The 17,177-nt window shown below is 42.9% G+C and overlaps 1 protein-coding gene across 3 annotated transcripts in view; it reads left to right on the forward strand.

Moving 5' to 3' along the window:
- SEPTIN11 (septin 11) overlaps positions 1-17,177 on the forward strand; it is a 964,023-nt gene that overhangs the window by 872,710 nt on the left and 74,136 nt on the right. The window contains exon 10 of one of the 3 annotated variants that reach the window (XM_086961789.1): positions 15,488-15,555. The exons of 1 other annotated variant lie outside the window; for it this stretch is intronic. In XM_086961789.1, coding sequence (XP_086817915.1) covers positions 15,488-15,512 — 25 coding nt within the window. In that variant the 3' untranslated portion in view covers positions 15,513-15,555. Of the gene's footprint in view, positions 1-12,797; positions 13,118-15,487; positions 15,556-17,177 lie in introns of those variants that run through there. One more of the 3 variants, XM_086961790.1, reaches the window with a different exon arrangement.

Here is a 17,177-nt window from a genome sequence, read left to right on the forward strand (position 1 = left end):
TACCCCATCTGCCTCCTGGGGAGGGCAGAAAGTCCTATTCCTACTTTGGGGGTAGGGTGGGGGCTTTGGTATGCCCATTCCGGTAGCCCCACCCCTGGCGCATAAAAAAAACCCTAGCGCCTAGGATGCTTTCTGCCCCCCCGGTGGGACAGATTGGTGGCTACTGCCCCCATCAGCCCCCCAGGGGAGCAGAAAGGCTATAGAATGTTTGCATTTTGGGTGGGGGTATTTGCATGCCCATTCAGGGCAGCCCCCACCCCTACGTATATATGTATGAAAAAAAATCCCTGGGGCCTTGTGGGCTTTCTTTCCCCCCCCCCGAGGGGCAGATCAGAAGCTATTGCCCCCATCTGCCTCCTGAGGGGGCAGAAAGTCTTATTCGTACTTCAAGGGGGTTGGTGGTGGCTATGGCATGCCCATTCTGGGCAGCACCCACCCCTGGCGCATAAAAAAAATCCCTGGCATCTAGGGTGCTTTCTGCTCCCCCGGGGGGGGGACAGAAAGGCTGTCTGGGTAAATTAAATGGTAGGGAGCAAAGGCCCTTGCCCAAGTGGCCGCTCTCCCCATCCTGGTGGCTAGTGGTTGGGTCTCGGCTTGAGGATCTCCCTCCTGGGGCGCTCCCCAAGCAGGGATCCACTTGGTAAGGGTACCATTGGAAAGGGGAGATCCTCCCCTTTCCAACGATACCTCTCCCAAGTGTTTCGGTGCTCAGGGTGAGATAGCCGCACGAGCACTGAAACACTCAAAGTGAAACTAAGTTTCAGTTTAGTTTTCAGTCTCATGACGACAGCTCGCCATGCGCACAATCGTCATTAGACTGAAAACCTGTGAAGGGCCTCAGGAGGTTGGGGAAGCTTTTCCCCACCTCCCGAGGCCCCTCCAAAAAATGGAAATCCATCTGGTGTTTGTAGCAGAGGGATTTTGTCCCCCTGTCCTCATGATGGAATGGTTCCGTCAAGAGCAAAGGTGACGGAACCATTCCGTCATGAGCACCGATATATATTGGAAAAACAATCAAATAAGGGTAGGGAGTAATTTTAGGGTAGAGGGGTGGGCATCAATCAAATAAGGGTAAGGAGCAATTTTAGGGTATAGGGGTGAGCAGTGGTTAAGGAAGGAAAGGAGAACTTTAGGGTTTAGTGGTGGGTAGTGGTAAAGTGAGATAGAGGTATATTTAAGGTTTAGTAGTGGGTAGTGGTAAAGAGAGGAAGAGTTAATATTAGGGTTTAGGGGTGGATAGTGGTAAAGGGAGGGATGGGGAATTTTAGGATTTAGAGGTGGGTAGTGCCAAAGAAAGGTAAGGAGTAAATTAAAAGGGTGGGACTTGCTCCCCTTCCCTCAAAATAGAAAATAATTAAATTAAATCTTAGATTTGGAGTTTACGGTTTTGCAGTGGTAAAGAGGGTTATGGCTAATTTTAGGGTTTTGGGGTGGGTAGTGGGATAGGAAAGTTAGGATTAAAGTAAAATAAAAGGAGTGACTTGGGCCCTCTCACTCCATAAATGTAATATAATATTCAATTAAAAAATATACATAATTGATTTATCCTGAAAGCAACTGTGCTGGGCTTCGGCAAATTGTTTCCATCTTCAAGGCAATCCTGTTTTCGCTATGCGGAGAAGTGTGGCTCAATGATTAGAGTGGCAGACCCTGATGCAGAGGTCTAGCCCGGGACCAGGGTTCAATTACCCGCCTCGGCAGGTCTTGGGCTCAAAATTCCACGGACCTGATAATTCTCGCCTCGGTGCCTATTCCAATCATGGAGTCCCACTCTGCAACTCTGGGCAATAGCTTGCTTAATCTCCACAACGGCCCCCACAACGCTAAGGATGCCTGGCCTCCACCTTGGGGGTGCCCAGGAGTGGACGCCTCACAGGGAAAGCCAGGATGAGTTCCACAGCGGTATTCGTGCAAGCGCCTTGAGACCCTTGCGGGTGAGTAGTGCGCTATACAAGTATCAATTTACAATTTTTATGCAGGTGAAATAAACTGCTGATTTCTCCAAGTCCAAGTTTCTTAAGAATATCTTGCCCTCATCTATTGGTGAAAACCGACTAAGGCATGAATTTGTAGGTATTCACCATATTTTGCCTGGCACATCCCCTTTGGAAAGCCTCTTGTCGTGTCTGTGCACATACAGATATCACTGCGAACAAACAGATGTACCATGCTGGAGGATTGTGCACATTTATATATTGGAGAATTCCTACTAATCTATATTCTTTAAACCTTTAACAGGGACTTCCCCCGCCAGATAATCTTTCTGTACACCTGTGTGCAAAACTTTGTAAATGCTGGTGTAATTCTGAAAAACACTAGCAATGTACTTGATGGAGCCAATTGAGCCAATTTCATCTTTCCACATTAAAAACTTTATTCCTTCTATGTGTCACCCTTTACATCATCTAGAGCTTGTCTGACAAAATCAAAACAGGTATGCTCTGTATCCTGTTCTTTTATCACCTTTCCATCTGCCAAATTTAAATCTACATATCTTTCTGTTCTTTGGTGTCCAGTGACTTTTCCCTGTCCTCCATTTTTTCATTTTCCATAATTCCATAGCATTGTCAAACCTTTATCATACAATTGTGTACTGGAAAATGTAATGTCTTTGCCACACCCATCTATCTCCTTAACTCAAACTCAACCGTTGTACATGTCAATCTATCCTCTCACCCTCTCCCATCCTGTATTTAATTCTATTCAATTCTGCTGGCTCTGGCTTATCTCTCTGTATGTCCGGCACTCCATTATCACCATTTATTTTGTCATCTACTTGAAGTCAGCATCAAATATAAACAGTAGGTCTCTTAATTGTCTTCTTTACCCTCACAAACTCCGCACTTGTTTTAGAGCTCAATTCCTTTACCTTCACCTAGGTACCATGTTTGAATACTTTTGTACAGATTCGTGATTTTATTTAAGAATGTGTGACCAATTCAGAGATCTGGTGCAAAATACAATACACATCATGTAAACACTACTGCAACCTAATGTGACACATCTTCACAAAGGGTGAGATATCTGGTGCTGTTATGGCAAGATGTTTATTTTCCCTGTCTGGCAGATGGCTTAATGAAGGTAATTCAACGCATAGAATAATAAGAAGAATGTGTCTATCTAGGCGTCCTCTGGACTTCCATGACGGGCATGAAACCCTCATCTGTTTTTTTGTCTTTACTTAGGCAGTTACAGGCATACGTGATATCTGTTGTCTGAAGTAATCTTCCTGACTACAATCCCCTTGTTGAGTCATGATGGCTTTCAGTCCCAAACACACAACTCCTCTGCCTTTGTCTCAGGGCGTTCTTGGATTTCACCACTAAGCCTTAGGGATGCTGCGCTCAATTCTCCACAGTTATCCTGTGGGATCTCTGGAGTTTCCCAGATTTGCTCTCTATGCAATGTTCACTTTGATTGAGCTCATGTGGACTTTCTCATGTTTGGGCTTTTTTTTCTACTCCCGCTTGGGGTCCTGTTGTTTAGAGATGTTCATCAATGAAAGTGATGCTCCTTTGAGCTTTTCCGCCAGTACATACACTTGCTGCAGCTCTGGGCCTTTTCTTAACAACAGGCTTCTTATGTTAGGTCATGGTACCTAATCATCCTGGTACCTTAGAACCAGTCTCAAATGCTGAGTTACATCTGACATTACCTGCATATTTATTTTGCACAGCCTACTGGCCTAAAGCTGAGGACTGTGTTTCGGTTCTCTAGAATGGAGGAGCAGCTTTACGCCTGGTTTACCATGCCTCATATAAATATGAACTATGCCTGCCAGTTCAGCTGATCAGTCACATTCCTTTTGGCACAGGCTGACACCAAAGGGTCTTCCAGAGGTATTCCATAGTCAATTCACCTGCCTTCAGGCATGGCTCAAGCCAGTAAGAGGCACAGCCCACAATGGGAAGCTTCAGTTGAGTATTTATTTATTTACAATGGTAAATATGGTGCTCTTGAGATTCATCTCAATTTCTGATTTCTTGTAGCTGCCTTTCGGGTCAAATGACTATTATTGTCCATGCCTATGTGTTCTGCAGCTTTCGCCACATTTTGCAAGGTTTCTGGTATTGGGCATCCTTCCGCTTTACCTGGGCCTGACCTCTTATCATGCTTGCAAATGCCTACTGGCATTCCAGCCTTTAGGGCCACAACGTTAGTAGATTTTATGTGTGCATTGTTTCGTATTTTTTGGGAATGTGGTACACACCTCTTTCATCCACGGTCTACAAGTGCAGAGGTAACTCCTCTTGAGCCCACTCTGGGCCTCTGAACACTGCTCCCTGATTGGACTAAAACTGAGCTGTGCTGCACAGTCCCTTGATGTTTTTCTCAGAGTGAGCACTGTAGGCGGCATCTATGCACACCGTTTGTGCTACCTCATCAATGTTCTGTATTGCTAGAGCAGTCTTACTGAGGAGTTTTCTTGATTTCTGGCCACTGCGGGGAGCCATGCCTTACCGCATCCTACTGCACCCTTTTGTGAGTTGGCTTATTGAGTAGCCGGGCCTCTTTGCAGCCTGCAACCTGTTGTCTACAACTTTAATGGATTCAAGTAACTTGGAGATGTTTTGTTATCTTCTTGTTTTGAGTCTGGCTGACTGGAACGAATGTGGCACCCAAATCTGTTTTTTGGCTTTAGTTTTCACCGCCTCCGATGATGCCAATATGGCGGGGCTTGATTACAGTCTTGATGCAGAGCCAGCTACTCACCGTAAAACTTATTTTAAAGAATGTTACCCGGTCTGGGTCAAATTTTCAGAATGATCGTTGTATCCTGTTTGCCACTGTAGTTGATGCAGTGCTTACAAGGACAGATGTTTTTCTGTGCAACATATCTCCTACTTGAATGGCTGGGCAAGTGTCTCTTTCACAACTCCAATGACAGAATCTGCTATGAACTCTCCTTCTTTGGACACCACTGGCAGTGTTTTGCTGAACAATATTTGTAAAACTACCTTTTTCCCAACTTAATTGTTGATGATTAGTGGGACTTTCAGAGAACTCCTTCTGCGCCTCGTCCGTCTTTTCCATGAACAATGGGGAGTGAAAGAACATTTAGAGAGGCCAGAATGCACCTTGCACGGGAACCATGAGCATACCCAATGAGATGAATGTTTCTGTTTCATTTAGTACACACAGGTCATGAAGTACCTTAAGTTGTGCCCTGTGTTCAATGAGAAGGATTTATTTTAAAAAAGGTCAACCCCTCACCCACGCCATACGGCCTGCTTCATCTTAGGGCTTGACTCTTAGATGAGGTAAACTCTTTATAGAATGCTGAGGGGGCAATTGGTATATTGGCATTGATATTACATAAATCCTCATGGCCTAATTATCAGTGGTGCCCAACACTGAGAGTGCCTCCAGCAAATGTGCAGCCTATCTTGCAAGGCTCAACAATCTCTGATTATGAATAATCCCAGTCTTTACCACATTACCAATAAAAATATGTTAGGGAAGGCAAATACTAATGTTTTTTGGGCCAGAGGAGGATATAATTTGCCATTCAAACCAACATGCTTCTGCACCATGTAGTGCTCCCTATGATGCCAACTACATTCATCAGGGTTGTGATTGTGGTGAACAATCTTCTTAACCAAATAACATAACTGTATAAGGGTATAGGTACATCATTGTTTTGCATGCATTATGCAGAGCCTTCTATTTACTGTTCAGATGGTGGTGGGTGAAAGGAAGATACCAATAACTTCTTGTGCTAAAAAATGTAAAAAAAAAAAAATACAGCAAAGGCCTATGGTATACAACCATACGTTCATTCGTATTACATTGGACGGGTGTGCAACAGTCTCAGCAAACAACATAAGTGTCACAAAGTAGTTTATACATTAGGGTCGATGAGAATAGACCACTTACCCTCTGCTTTTTTAAAGTTGTACTTGCTGGCAAGGCATAGGGATCTATCAAGACTGGAAAAACCAACTGTACAGCAAGGATTTATTTCCCTTGACATGGCAGTCAGTCGGAATTACATGGTCCTTCACTCACCATTGATTGCAGTCGCGCATTCCTGAGACCCTTGTGATGTCACTACTGTACAGCAAAGGCATGGATTGCACTGCAGTGGGCCTTCATATGGGATGTGAGCAGTGTGCATGATATCACTCACATTTCTGTTAGTCAGAGCCTTCGATTTTCATTGTTTCAGCTAATGCCCAAACTGAATTCCACTACCAGGTTGTAGGGTAGTCAAGGAATAGGGTCTTTTTCGGAAAATTATTAGCTCCTTTAGTGTAGGCTCCTAGAGTGATAATGTTTAAAAGTTGTATAGTAAACATTTGCTAACTGTGAACAGTTGCAATGTATTAGGAAATAATATCCTAATGAAAACCTTTCCTTTATTTCAGGCCAGGAGTACCCTCTCTATGGAGTGATCTAGAAAGGTTACTCACAAAGTTTATTAAACTTGCATCTGATGCCAATGCATGCTATGATTTAATGAAACCAGGACACAGGTCCAAACTCAATTAGTCCATTCCTGTTCTTAACATGTGTGGCTCACATGCACATTCTCTGTTTACTTCTGCCATCTAGTTTTGGGCAGAAATGATTGCAACCAGTTTTTCTTCTAAGAAATCTTTCGAGTAACGAGGTCTCAGTGACTCCTTCTCTGGTTGTGCGTTGCTCCCCATCTCGATGAGTTCATCAGTTTCAATTGCAGCCCCACTTCCGTTGCCTTTCCTCCCGTTATGAGAAGAGTCTTTGCACATTTTCTTTCTAACGTGAACCTGCTACATTCCTTGAGTGCATTGTCATTGAGCAACCAGGTCACTTGGCCCTCAAGAATATTTGGCCACTGCATCCTCCAGACCACCTTCGGAGAAGGAAGAAGCACTTAAGGGGACAGAACGGAGGCCCTTCAGAAGATGCCCACAGTGTCATTCCAAATAACCCTAGGCCGATCTCCATGCTGTCTGCAACCTCTGCCTCTTGCTTAATGGAGCTCAATAAGAGCCGGTGTAACTCTTGCTCAGCATTCCGCAGCAAGAAAATCCTGTGTCAGGGGCGACCCAGAAGATGGGCCCACAGCAGAATGTCCAAGTCATCTTTAGAAATGCCAGACATCGTCAGCAAGGCTAATCTGCTTAGTGCCTATGAAGAGGAATTTGTTGAGTCAACCACTTGACCTTCTAGTGTGCCAACTCAGTCCCAAGTCCATTGACTCTGATGTCTTCGAGCCAAGGAAGGAAGAACATCTAGAAGAAGAAGAGGCACCGAAGATAATCCATCCACCTCTGTTGACCCCGACCTTGTTTGAAAACCAGGCCCGCTTGAGTACTATCAACACCCAAGCCTCTTTCAGAGCCCATGAACAGGTGCACTTTGGAGCTGAGTGCTGCCCCCATAGAGGTGGTTATCAAGCTCTATGCCTAAGCCTCCACCACCATCAGGTGCGCCACAGGGCACGAGTGCTGGTCAACTCCAAATCAAGGCCTCAGAGTCGAGGAAAGATCCTTCCAGGAGCCTCGACCCTTGGCAAGCCTTGCGTTCGAGGATGCCCATCGGTGCCAAAATCTCAAAGCTGCTCCACCATTGAGGGCAAAAACATCATTGGCGCAGAAGATTCTGTCATCGATGCCAAAACTGCTGTCGGCTTTGAAGTCGTACGCTCCCAAAACTCAGGAAAGGGCAGTTCTTGAGAGAATGCAAGGGGAGCTGGATAAGAGACAGAGGTGGATTATCATACAGCGGTACACAGGCCAGATCTTTGCTTCACAAAAAAACCCTGCCAAAGAAACACAGACTTTCTTTCGAACACAACCCGTGACCAGTCACTTCTGTGCCACTGTTGCCCTCCAAGAAGTCGAAGGATAAAGCTTCCGCTCCTCCTCCCCCTCCCACATTCACTTCCTCTACTACCACCTTGTTAGACCTGTCAGCCTTAGGGTGTTCTTTCCCTAAACGTTTTGCCTCTCTTCCTCCATTTTGCTGAACCTATTTTTGTTGGCCTCGGGACTCGTGCTATACCACTGCTAACCAGTTCTATTGTGCTTCCTCCCCTAAAACATGGCTAATTGGCATACTTAATTTACTTATAAGTCCATTGTAGAGTGATATACCATAAACCGAGGGACTGTAAATTAAATGATACCAGTGGGCCTGCAGCACATATTGTGCCACCCACTTAGGTATCACTGTAAAACATGTCCCAGATCTGTGATTACAGCCTGAATGCAGTTTTTAACTACCATGTCGACTTGGCATTGAAACCCTCTTGCCAAGCCGTACACTCCCCTTTTATTGCATATAGGTCACCCCTAATGTAGGCAATAGGGCAGAGTGCTGTGTAATTAAAAGATTGGATGTGTACTCTTAGGTTTTACATGTCCTGGCAGTGAGAAACTCCTAACTTTGTTTTTCACTGCTGTGAGGCCTACCCCGCCAATAGGATAACCTTGGGGATTCCTTAGTACATTTAATAAGCTGTAATTCTCTATTGGGAGCTGGTGGCTGTATCATTTTAGGTGTCTATGAAATTGTAACCCTCTTAAATGGTAAAGTCAGATTTTTTTATTACACTGTTAAAAATGCTGCTTTTAGAAAGTTGGCATTTTCCTGTACTTAGCCCTTTTATGCCTGTAGCCTGTCTTGTTCCCCTTGCTCCTTTTAATACAAGATGAGTCTGGTGTTCATGGCCCCAGGTATTGTCATTTTGACTTTCACTGCTTCCTCTTCAAAAAGTCCTTTTGTTGTCTTTGATTTAACTCTGCCTCTTCCTTTTAAGGGTCTTGGCAGTATTGAACCTGCTATTTAGGAAGACTAAATGTGCTTTGTCCCACATCTTTGCTGCTGGATCATGTGAAATTCAGGTTCTGCAACGGATATTGTCATTTGGAGAAACAATTGTCCTAGTATTGTTTGTGTTCTTGTTGTGCATAGTACTTGTCCTTGACCTATAGATGCATAGCATAATTGGAAAAACACTGAATATGTTTCTTAATTTTTTACACACTCTGATTTCTTGTGATCTCTGTGTCTTGTGCAATTTCTAAATTGAACTTTTGTAGCCTCTATTTACAGATGGTTAGTGAGACCATATTTCTAATGCCCGACTCTTCTTTTTCAAAGGCTTCCACTAGCATTGTATCAAACAATTTTCGGCATTTATAATAATTTAATTAACCACTCCCTCATACACCTTCAAATATAACCAATCAATCAATCAATCAAAAAGTAAGTTGAGATTTTGTATGTCCAAAAGGTCTGAAACAAGTGAGGAGGGCTGTGGATTTCACACCAACCAACTTCCCCACAGCTGAGCCTCTGCACTGGACAATCATGAACAAGGTGAAGTCAGAGGACATTTAGAGAGGCCACAATATATCCTCCATGAGAACTATGAAAGTACAGGTGAATGCCCAAGCAAAACAAGCAGTGTCTCAGTTCAAGGATATGGGTCTAGGTAGGGAGGGATGATTCCTCATGCCTCTTGCCAGGGTGACTGCATAAATCCTCATAGTCTAATTGTCAGTAGTCGCCAATGCTGATGTTGCTGCCTATAACTGTGAAGCTTATTTCCATTATCTCAACAATCTCTATCTGGTAGGCATCCCTCAGTTATCACCACATTACGAATGAAATTGTGTAAAGGTAGGCGAATACTAAGGGGCAGATGTATCAAGCCTTTTGCGACTCGCAAAAGGCATTTTAGCATTTTTTGATATGTAACAAAAAATCGCAAAATAAGGAATCGCAGAAATTTGCGATTCCTTATTTTGCTGATGCATTTAAGGAATCGCAAATTTTGTGATTCCTTAAATGAGATGTATGTAATTTTTTGAGATTGCGAATTTGTGTTAAGAAATCGCAAATTACCACCAACTTGTAGTTGGTGGTAATTTGCGATTTCTTTTAAAAATGCCCTATTTGGCATTTGTGAGGGTGGCATGTGACGCACATACATGCCCATAGGGCATGTATGTGCGCCACATGCACACACATGTAAATTTCAGGGGTGCAGCAGGGTGTCTTTGAGACACCCCTGCACCCTTGAAATAATTTTCAAATTGCGAATTCGCAATTTGAGAATTATTTCACAATCATTCCTATGGGCCTCCTGGCCCATAGGAATACATGGGAATTATTCCTTAATTGCGAATTCGCAAAATGCGAATACGCAAATAAGGAAAAATAAGGAATTGCTAAAAAATAGCGATTTTGTACATACATTCCATTTTGCGATTTCTAAATAGCGATTCCTTAAAAATCGCTATTTAGAAATCGCAAAATCGAATCTTGATACATCTGCCCCTAAATGTATTAGAACCGTTCTGCTATAGGATTAAAATCAACAGGAATACATTCATTCTTTATACAATCAAATCAACATATTTCTGCTCAATTCAATCCTCCCACTGGAGTAACATTTAACAGAGATTCATCCTAAACTGTAAACATAACTTTGAAAGGATTTTTCTGCTAAATGTCAGGTGTAGTATATAAATCCTGCAATTTACTGTTTAGATCCTGTGGATAATAGGAAGATACAAAAAACAGCAACTTCTTGTGTTATAAATTATACTTTATAATCACAGAACCCAGAAAAGGGATGTTGTGTCAGAACATTCATCCATTTGTGGTCCAAAATGGAATGGTAAACTGCTCTTGCAGACAATGACAGAAGTGCCTCAAAGTAGATCATACCAGAGCGAGATAAACTCATCAAATCATCTCACATTTGTCCTCTGGTTCAGTAAAGTGGTTCTTACTGGCAACGTATAGGGACCTAGGGGGACTGGAAAAAACAAAAGTACAGTGAGAAGAGTTGTTTTCCTTTACCTTACATGTCAGGCGTCACCTGGTGCATCACTTGTGAGACTAATGCTGATTTGAGTAAGGTTGATCCCTGAAGTGGCACACTGGGCACAAACATTAGACTGTAATGCCCTTGGAATAAATACCAGATTCTGAGAATAATTCAAGCATTCTACCCTTCACTTTTATTGTATTTGTCTCTCTCTATTATTGGCAGGCGCGCGTCTTTGTGATCCTCTTGATGGTGCTGCCTTCCAGCCAAGGCATGGATCCGTCTGGAGTGTGGTTTATACGTGGAACTGCAGCTTGTAAATGAGCGTTAATGGGCTGACTAGTCGGGAAGTGAGATTCTGGGCGTTCATAATTGCGGCTAAGATCCTATAAAGTTGGGGGTTTTACTATACGGAATTATTAGGGAACCACTCGAGTAACAAGTCCTCTGCTGGTTGAGCACTTGGGCAGGGAGGTGTTCTGGAATTCTTCCCTATAAGTGCTTCAGACTTATGCTAACTATGCCACCGTTCTGCCAGAGGATATACAGGGCTCTTTCTGGGATGTTCTGCAAAGTTTGACTACTTTTGCAGAAGTAGAGGCGTTTAATAGTTACTGCCCAGTTTCGGATCGCCCATTACCTTTTGATTATCCAGGCAAGGTTCTATGGTGTGGGCTTTGGCTTCCCCTTTTGGGCCTAGTCGAGACATATAGACATCTTTAGGTTTTATGGCGGTGTCCTTCAGTGTTCCTTGTTCTGTCTGTCTTGCTGGGTGTGTCTTTCTCCTCCTGCCTTTCAATGCCAGCTTCTTCCCCTTCTAAGTCGCAGCCTTCTGTGAAAGAAAGTGGGGTTACGCATGATTAAAAGTAAAGACAAAGCGCTTGAGTAAGTACTCAAATGAGGGGGCTCGAATGAATGTGTTCTTTCTGGAAGCATGGTATGGTACACGAACTGGGCCGGGACATGGGGACTCTTTTGCAGTTAATTAAGCTGGGAACCTCCCGTTCCTTGAAAGCATAGGACCTTCAAATATGTGGCTCCGGCTCCTGGTAAGGGAGGGCTCCAAATTCCTTTTGTTTTCTCCCTGTTTGTTAGCTCCACTCTGCGGCTTTGCTGCTTGGCCTTACACTCTGCCTCTGAAAAGGGTAGGTGAGAGACGCGATTCGTGCTTTGTTATTCCTTCTTCTTGCCTCTGCTGTGAGGATCTTGCAAGCTTCCCCTCAGTCCTCGTCCCCAGTTTGACTGTTCTTGACGCCAGTTATTCCATTACTGGGGGGTCGGTCTTGATGCTGAATTGTAATATACACACACGGCTGAATATATGTACCCTGTACATGTTTTATATGTCCAGTATTGAGCTGTTCCATCTAGCGACGCTGTCGGAGGAAGAGAAGAGTAACTTACCTCTCTGGTAGTATAGACGTTGCGCAACTCGAGGACTAAAGTTTAGAAGTTAAGGGATTTTGAGATATTGCCCTGAAACCACTATGCATTTAGCCTCTTTCCCCCACTCCATGGCATACTCTGCACCTGACAACTGCTGCTGGGGGTCTCTCAAAGAAATAAATGATTGAGGCTGCAATGCAAATCTAGCCACTTCATTCTAGTCTAACAAGTGTGTTCGATTTGTGGAGCAAGCTATTTATAATGATTTCTTTTGTGGATTGAAAATTGAATACCGACACATACACACAGATTAACTTTCAGTGCACCAGTACAATATACTGGAAAAGGTAACAGTTGGTAAGTTACAAAAGAAAAAGAAACTAGATGTCAACTTTAACTAACGGTGTGTACTGACTTGTCATGTGTGGCTCTTGATGTTAGAGTATGAGATAATGTTCTGATTTCTTGATTAGTGCATGAGCATCTGCCGAAGGTGAATGCTGGAGTCTGGCTCTAATAATTGTTTTGGCAGCATTTTTCCTTTTTGAGGTGTAGCCTTGGGTTAATGGGGGTATTGAGGGCAGGCAATTTCTGTTTCTAATTATTTTGTGTTTGTTTTTGTTTTGTTTTCTTCAACTTGCAGTGCAAGCTTCACATAAAGCCTGGCAAGCCAAGGATGGTCCCGCATTCACCTGCTTTAGCAGTACTGTGTTTCTGACATCTGTGTATTTGGGCAAAATAACAATTAACTCATTTAATTAATCGATCCTTTTGGGAGACAGGCGATGGGGTGAATGAATGAGGAAGATTACACCTTCAACTTGCATTCATAAAAAGGTCATTTTCCCCCTTGCAGGTCATATTGGCTCGGTCTGTCAGTTAAAGAAATAAACCTTTCCATGTTTCTCCAGTGGGAGTTCATTTCGATTTATCGGACAGTGTTCCATGCAACAACAAAAAAAAGAACTGAAGAAAGCTGTGCCTTAGTTGATAAACACACATAAGCTGACTGAAGTCTTTTCTGCAGATTGCGGATCATGAATGTGTATTCAGTTCATTTCTACAGCTGTAAAAAAGGAACAGCGTCTGTTGACACCATCCTTTACAGTTGGCAAAGGATGGCATGTGCGCTAGTGCACCTGCCAAGATTGCTGAATTATTACAAGTATGTCCATCTTGGGTGAACACTTGGCTGTTTGCAGACATTTTTTTTCAGTCAGTTGTTGATGTATTCCACTCAGGAGAAAAAGGCAGGGGTCAAGACTGAAACAGTCGTATCGCTCCAGAGATTGTTTTAAAATTTACAGTAGGGCAACATTCTATGAATGAATCAAATGAATTACAAAAAAGGTCCATCTGAGCGTTGTCAAAAATGATTACGAACCAGGCACAACAGGTACAGTTGTGCAGACCAGCCCAATCTTCAATTTCACTTTCAAAATTGTGCCTCTCAAATCTGTACTTAGCAATAACTCCTTCCTGATTCGTGAAAGAACATAATATATATATATATATATATATATATATATATATATATATATATATCCTATGCTTAAAACATAAACTTGGGGACTTCAAATAATCACAAACTACGTCCACTTTGTTGTTGTGATGTTAATCCTAATTGGTCCAGGAAATGATTCTGCTGGTAAATAACCCGGCTGATTCGCTTTGCAAAGCAACACTGACCAAGGCTAGAGCAAGCCAATATTACTTGTGTGTTGAGAAACCAAAATGTAGACTTGATCGCTGAGTCAATGAAGTCTTGAATCTTCTCCAGACACATTCCCTACCTACTGCTAATATACCACTGAATAATCGACCTTTCGGGGCTATCTGTAATAACATTTTGAGATATTCCTGGCTACCTCCTCATTCTCCCTTGCACCTGTTTGTCTGACTCCTCTCCTTCTTCATGTAAGCGGACTGTGGATGAGAACACCAAATTCATTTTCAGCGAAAACTCCAGCTTCTCGTCTGAACCATTTTCTTTTGTGGGGAGCAGGGTTGCACCTCTTAATCCTGTTCCCTGCGTTTCTCATCCCAGCCCTCCATCACATGCTCGCAGTGCGCTCCGTCCTGGTATGAGGTCCAGGGCTAACTGCTGGTGGGACTCCTTGACCTGAGGCAAAGGGAGCACTGGTAGTGAGAAGTGGGAGCATGAATTGCTTGATTCTAGGTGGACATCTCCTTTTTCCTTTTACCTTTAGGTTTACAAGTGAACTTTTAACGTGACATGCTTCCTTTGACGTACTTGAAAGAAATTGACTTAATTTGTGTCCTTTTATATCTTTAATGCCATTTCCTTTCTGGACAGGGTCTTTCCCTTTCTGATACATTCCAAGAGGTGGCGGCCCATGTTTACTCTATGACTTCTGGATTTCTTTCCCTCCTGCTGATCTTCTGCCAGCTTTGCCCTGCTCATAGCTAGGTAGTTTCATGTTTCTTTTCTCTATAGCTCACAAATGATGCACAAGTTTCACTACACTCACACTTACCAATCCTTCCTGCTCTGTCCTCACATTGGGATAGTGAAAGTGGTGGTTTTGTAGATACAATCCGTGTAAGGATTCTAGAGCAGGATCTTCACACGTTATTGAAACAGCCTAACTTGGATCTGGGGGAAGGATAAAAACAAATCTTTCTTAGTATTGGAGGGTCGAGAATCACACTGATGACTGATGCAGGAACCAGTGGTCAGAGCGCACATACATTTTGCTAGACAGTTATTGCAGGCGAGGGCTTTGCTCTTCCCTCTGTCCGGAAGCAGGGACGAAGCGGATTGATTTTTGCACAGATACCAGCCAGTGTGATGAAAACGGAATCAAATTCTGTTTTCCACTTTTCTGGTTAGAGGTATGATCCGCAATTTGTTTTCTCATAGTTTGAGAACAGTTTCCTAACAATCAAGCTGTATGTGGTCACTCATTGCTTTTGCTTTCTTATGCCTGACTGCTACTTTTTTTTAGTGTTCCTTGTCTTATACGCTAATTTGTTTTTAACTGTTTTTCTTTGCCAAGTAACAGCATGATGACTAATGTTGGCTGTCTTTTTGTCTAGTCTTAACGTACTTAAATAACTATTCTATCTAGTTTGCCTTAAGGTGGGAGAGGGGGGAAAAACACACATAGAACCACTAAACTATTCAATTTTGAGCACTGTAAATGTATTTAAGTCCTTTCTTGCCTACAGAAAATCACTACATAAAACTCATAGCTCCATAGCCTTTGAAAGCTAATTGCCTGTGTTTTTTGTATATAACCCATAGGCCTTGTCTTGTTTGTTACTGCTATACCTCTCTTTTCTTTCTGTATCTGTTGCCTCTTTTCACAGTAGTCCTTGGCTGTGCACGGAATAAATGCTCATGACAAATCTATCCGGATGTGCTCTCACCACTGCATGTAAGTATGGTATAACCTCGCAACTTTTATTGCCATGTATTTAATATTTCCAAATCTAGTTTTTTTTCCCTTAAAAAAAGCAATTGTTTTTACTTCAACTTCCTTTTCTTTAACGTCATGGGCAGCTAGATTAAGCACACTTTGACGAATTCACAAGACCGCAGTTTACAGAAGGTCTCCAAGGAGAAACGACACAACTGAATACAATTTGGATTGATTCTGGCTGTCAAGTATGATTTTGATAGCTGGCATACCTGGCTCCTGGGGTGACCTCTACATCATGATCAGTAGCTTAGATTTCATTAATATCATTCATAGCCATTGATATTAGAAGAGTCTTTGTCTAACGCACCAGTAATTTGCGTTCGGACAGGGATCGGAGCAACTCTTTTGCCAATAATAAGAATTCAAACAGTTGCGCTTACCAGTGAGTTCCCGCAGCACTCGGGCGCTCCAGCAAATCTTGATGATGGACGCTACTTCTAATATCTTAGTGCGTCCAAATAGAGAACTAACTTCTGCTTGACTTAGGCCAGGACTGGGGGAATTTAGCTCACACATGAACTGTGGCCAGTAAAACTGCTCAAGGGAAGTATGATATTGATCAGTGTTTGCCTCAGTTCTTCATTTATCCGCCAGTGTTATTTAACACATGGGCGGTGACCCATGATCACTTCGCCCACCTGTGATCATTTGCACTATTTAAATAATCACAGTCCATTCTCTAGTGAGTATTGAGTGACTCTTTTGGAATATTGCAGTCTGCAAAGTTAATTGCATTGATACATTTAGAAAACCTTAGGTTGTTGTTTGCACCCTTGGTAGAAAGTATGAGAAAAAGCACCGGCAACTGTCCATCACCATAGTGCTCAGCAGCAAGCACGGATCCCTGTGTGAGGGGGAGAGTTCAGGTTGCACTCCATAATCCAGTCCTACAATCTCACTGATGTCCAGCCAGAGAACCCACTGTGATGGTTTGCAGTGGATATCCGTTGCATGGTAAATGCACTGGAACCCATCACCGGCACTAACAAGTGCTACTGAGCTCAGTGCCCGGTGGCTAGCTATTGTAATCACTATACCTGGGGTCCGATCAAAACCAGCATGGTAGAGTAGTTGCTGAATCCTTGTGCCACTGTACGTCTTTTCATATCCAGTGGCAACAGGATCTTACCTTAAGAGCATCCATCACATCCCTCCCTCTTGCTTTTATAAATCTCCATGTACCTGTAAATCCCTGGGATATTATGCTTTTTATGTGTTGCAAATGTTCCTTATTCTTAATATTTGTTTCAAGTTGAATCCGCTTCTGTTTCCACTTTTATCCACTGGTTTTGCGCTTTTTGTTGATTTTCCTGAAACACATCATTGCCCATCCTCATCATCTTTTATATTTACATGAATGAAAGAAAAACTCCCTTTCCACTTATAGCGTTTTCAAAAGGACCACTGGTACATCTGTGTCTGTACGTTGCATATAGCATGCTATTCATGGGGATGCCATGCCATTAACCCTTTCTTGTACCTACCGAATATAGAGCTGTAAACATCTGAAGGAATAATGTTATTTGAATGCTTTTTTATATATATCACTTGCTTCACCTTGTACTCTAGTTAATACC

Source organism: Lissotriton vulgaris, chromosome 3_1 (genome assembly GCF_964263255.1).
Source record: "Lissotriton vulgaris chromosome 3_1, aLisVul1.2, whole genome shotgun sequence".
NCBI classification, from domain to species: Eukaryota; Metazoa; Chordata; class Amphibia; order Caudata; family Salamandridae; genus Lissotriton; species Lissotriton vulgaris.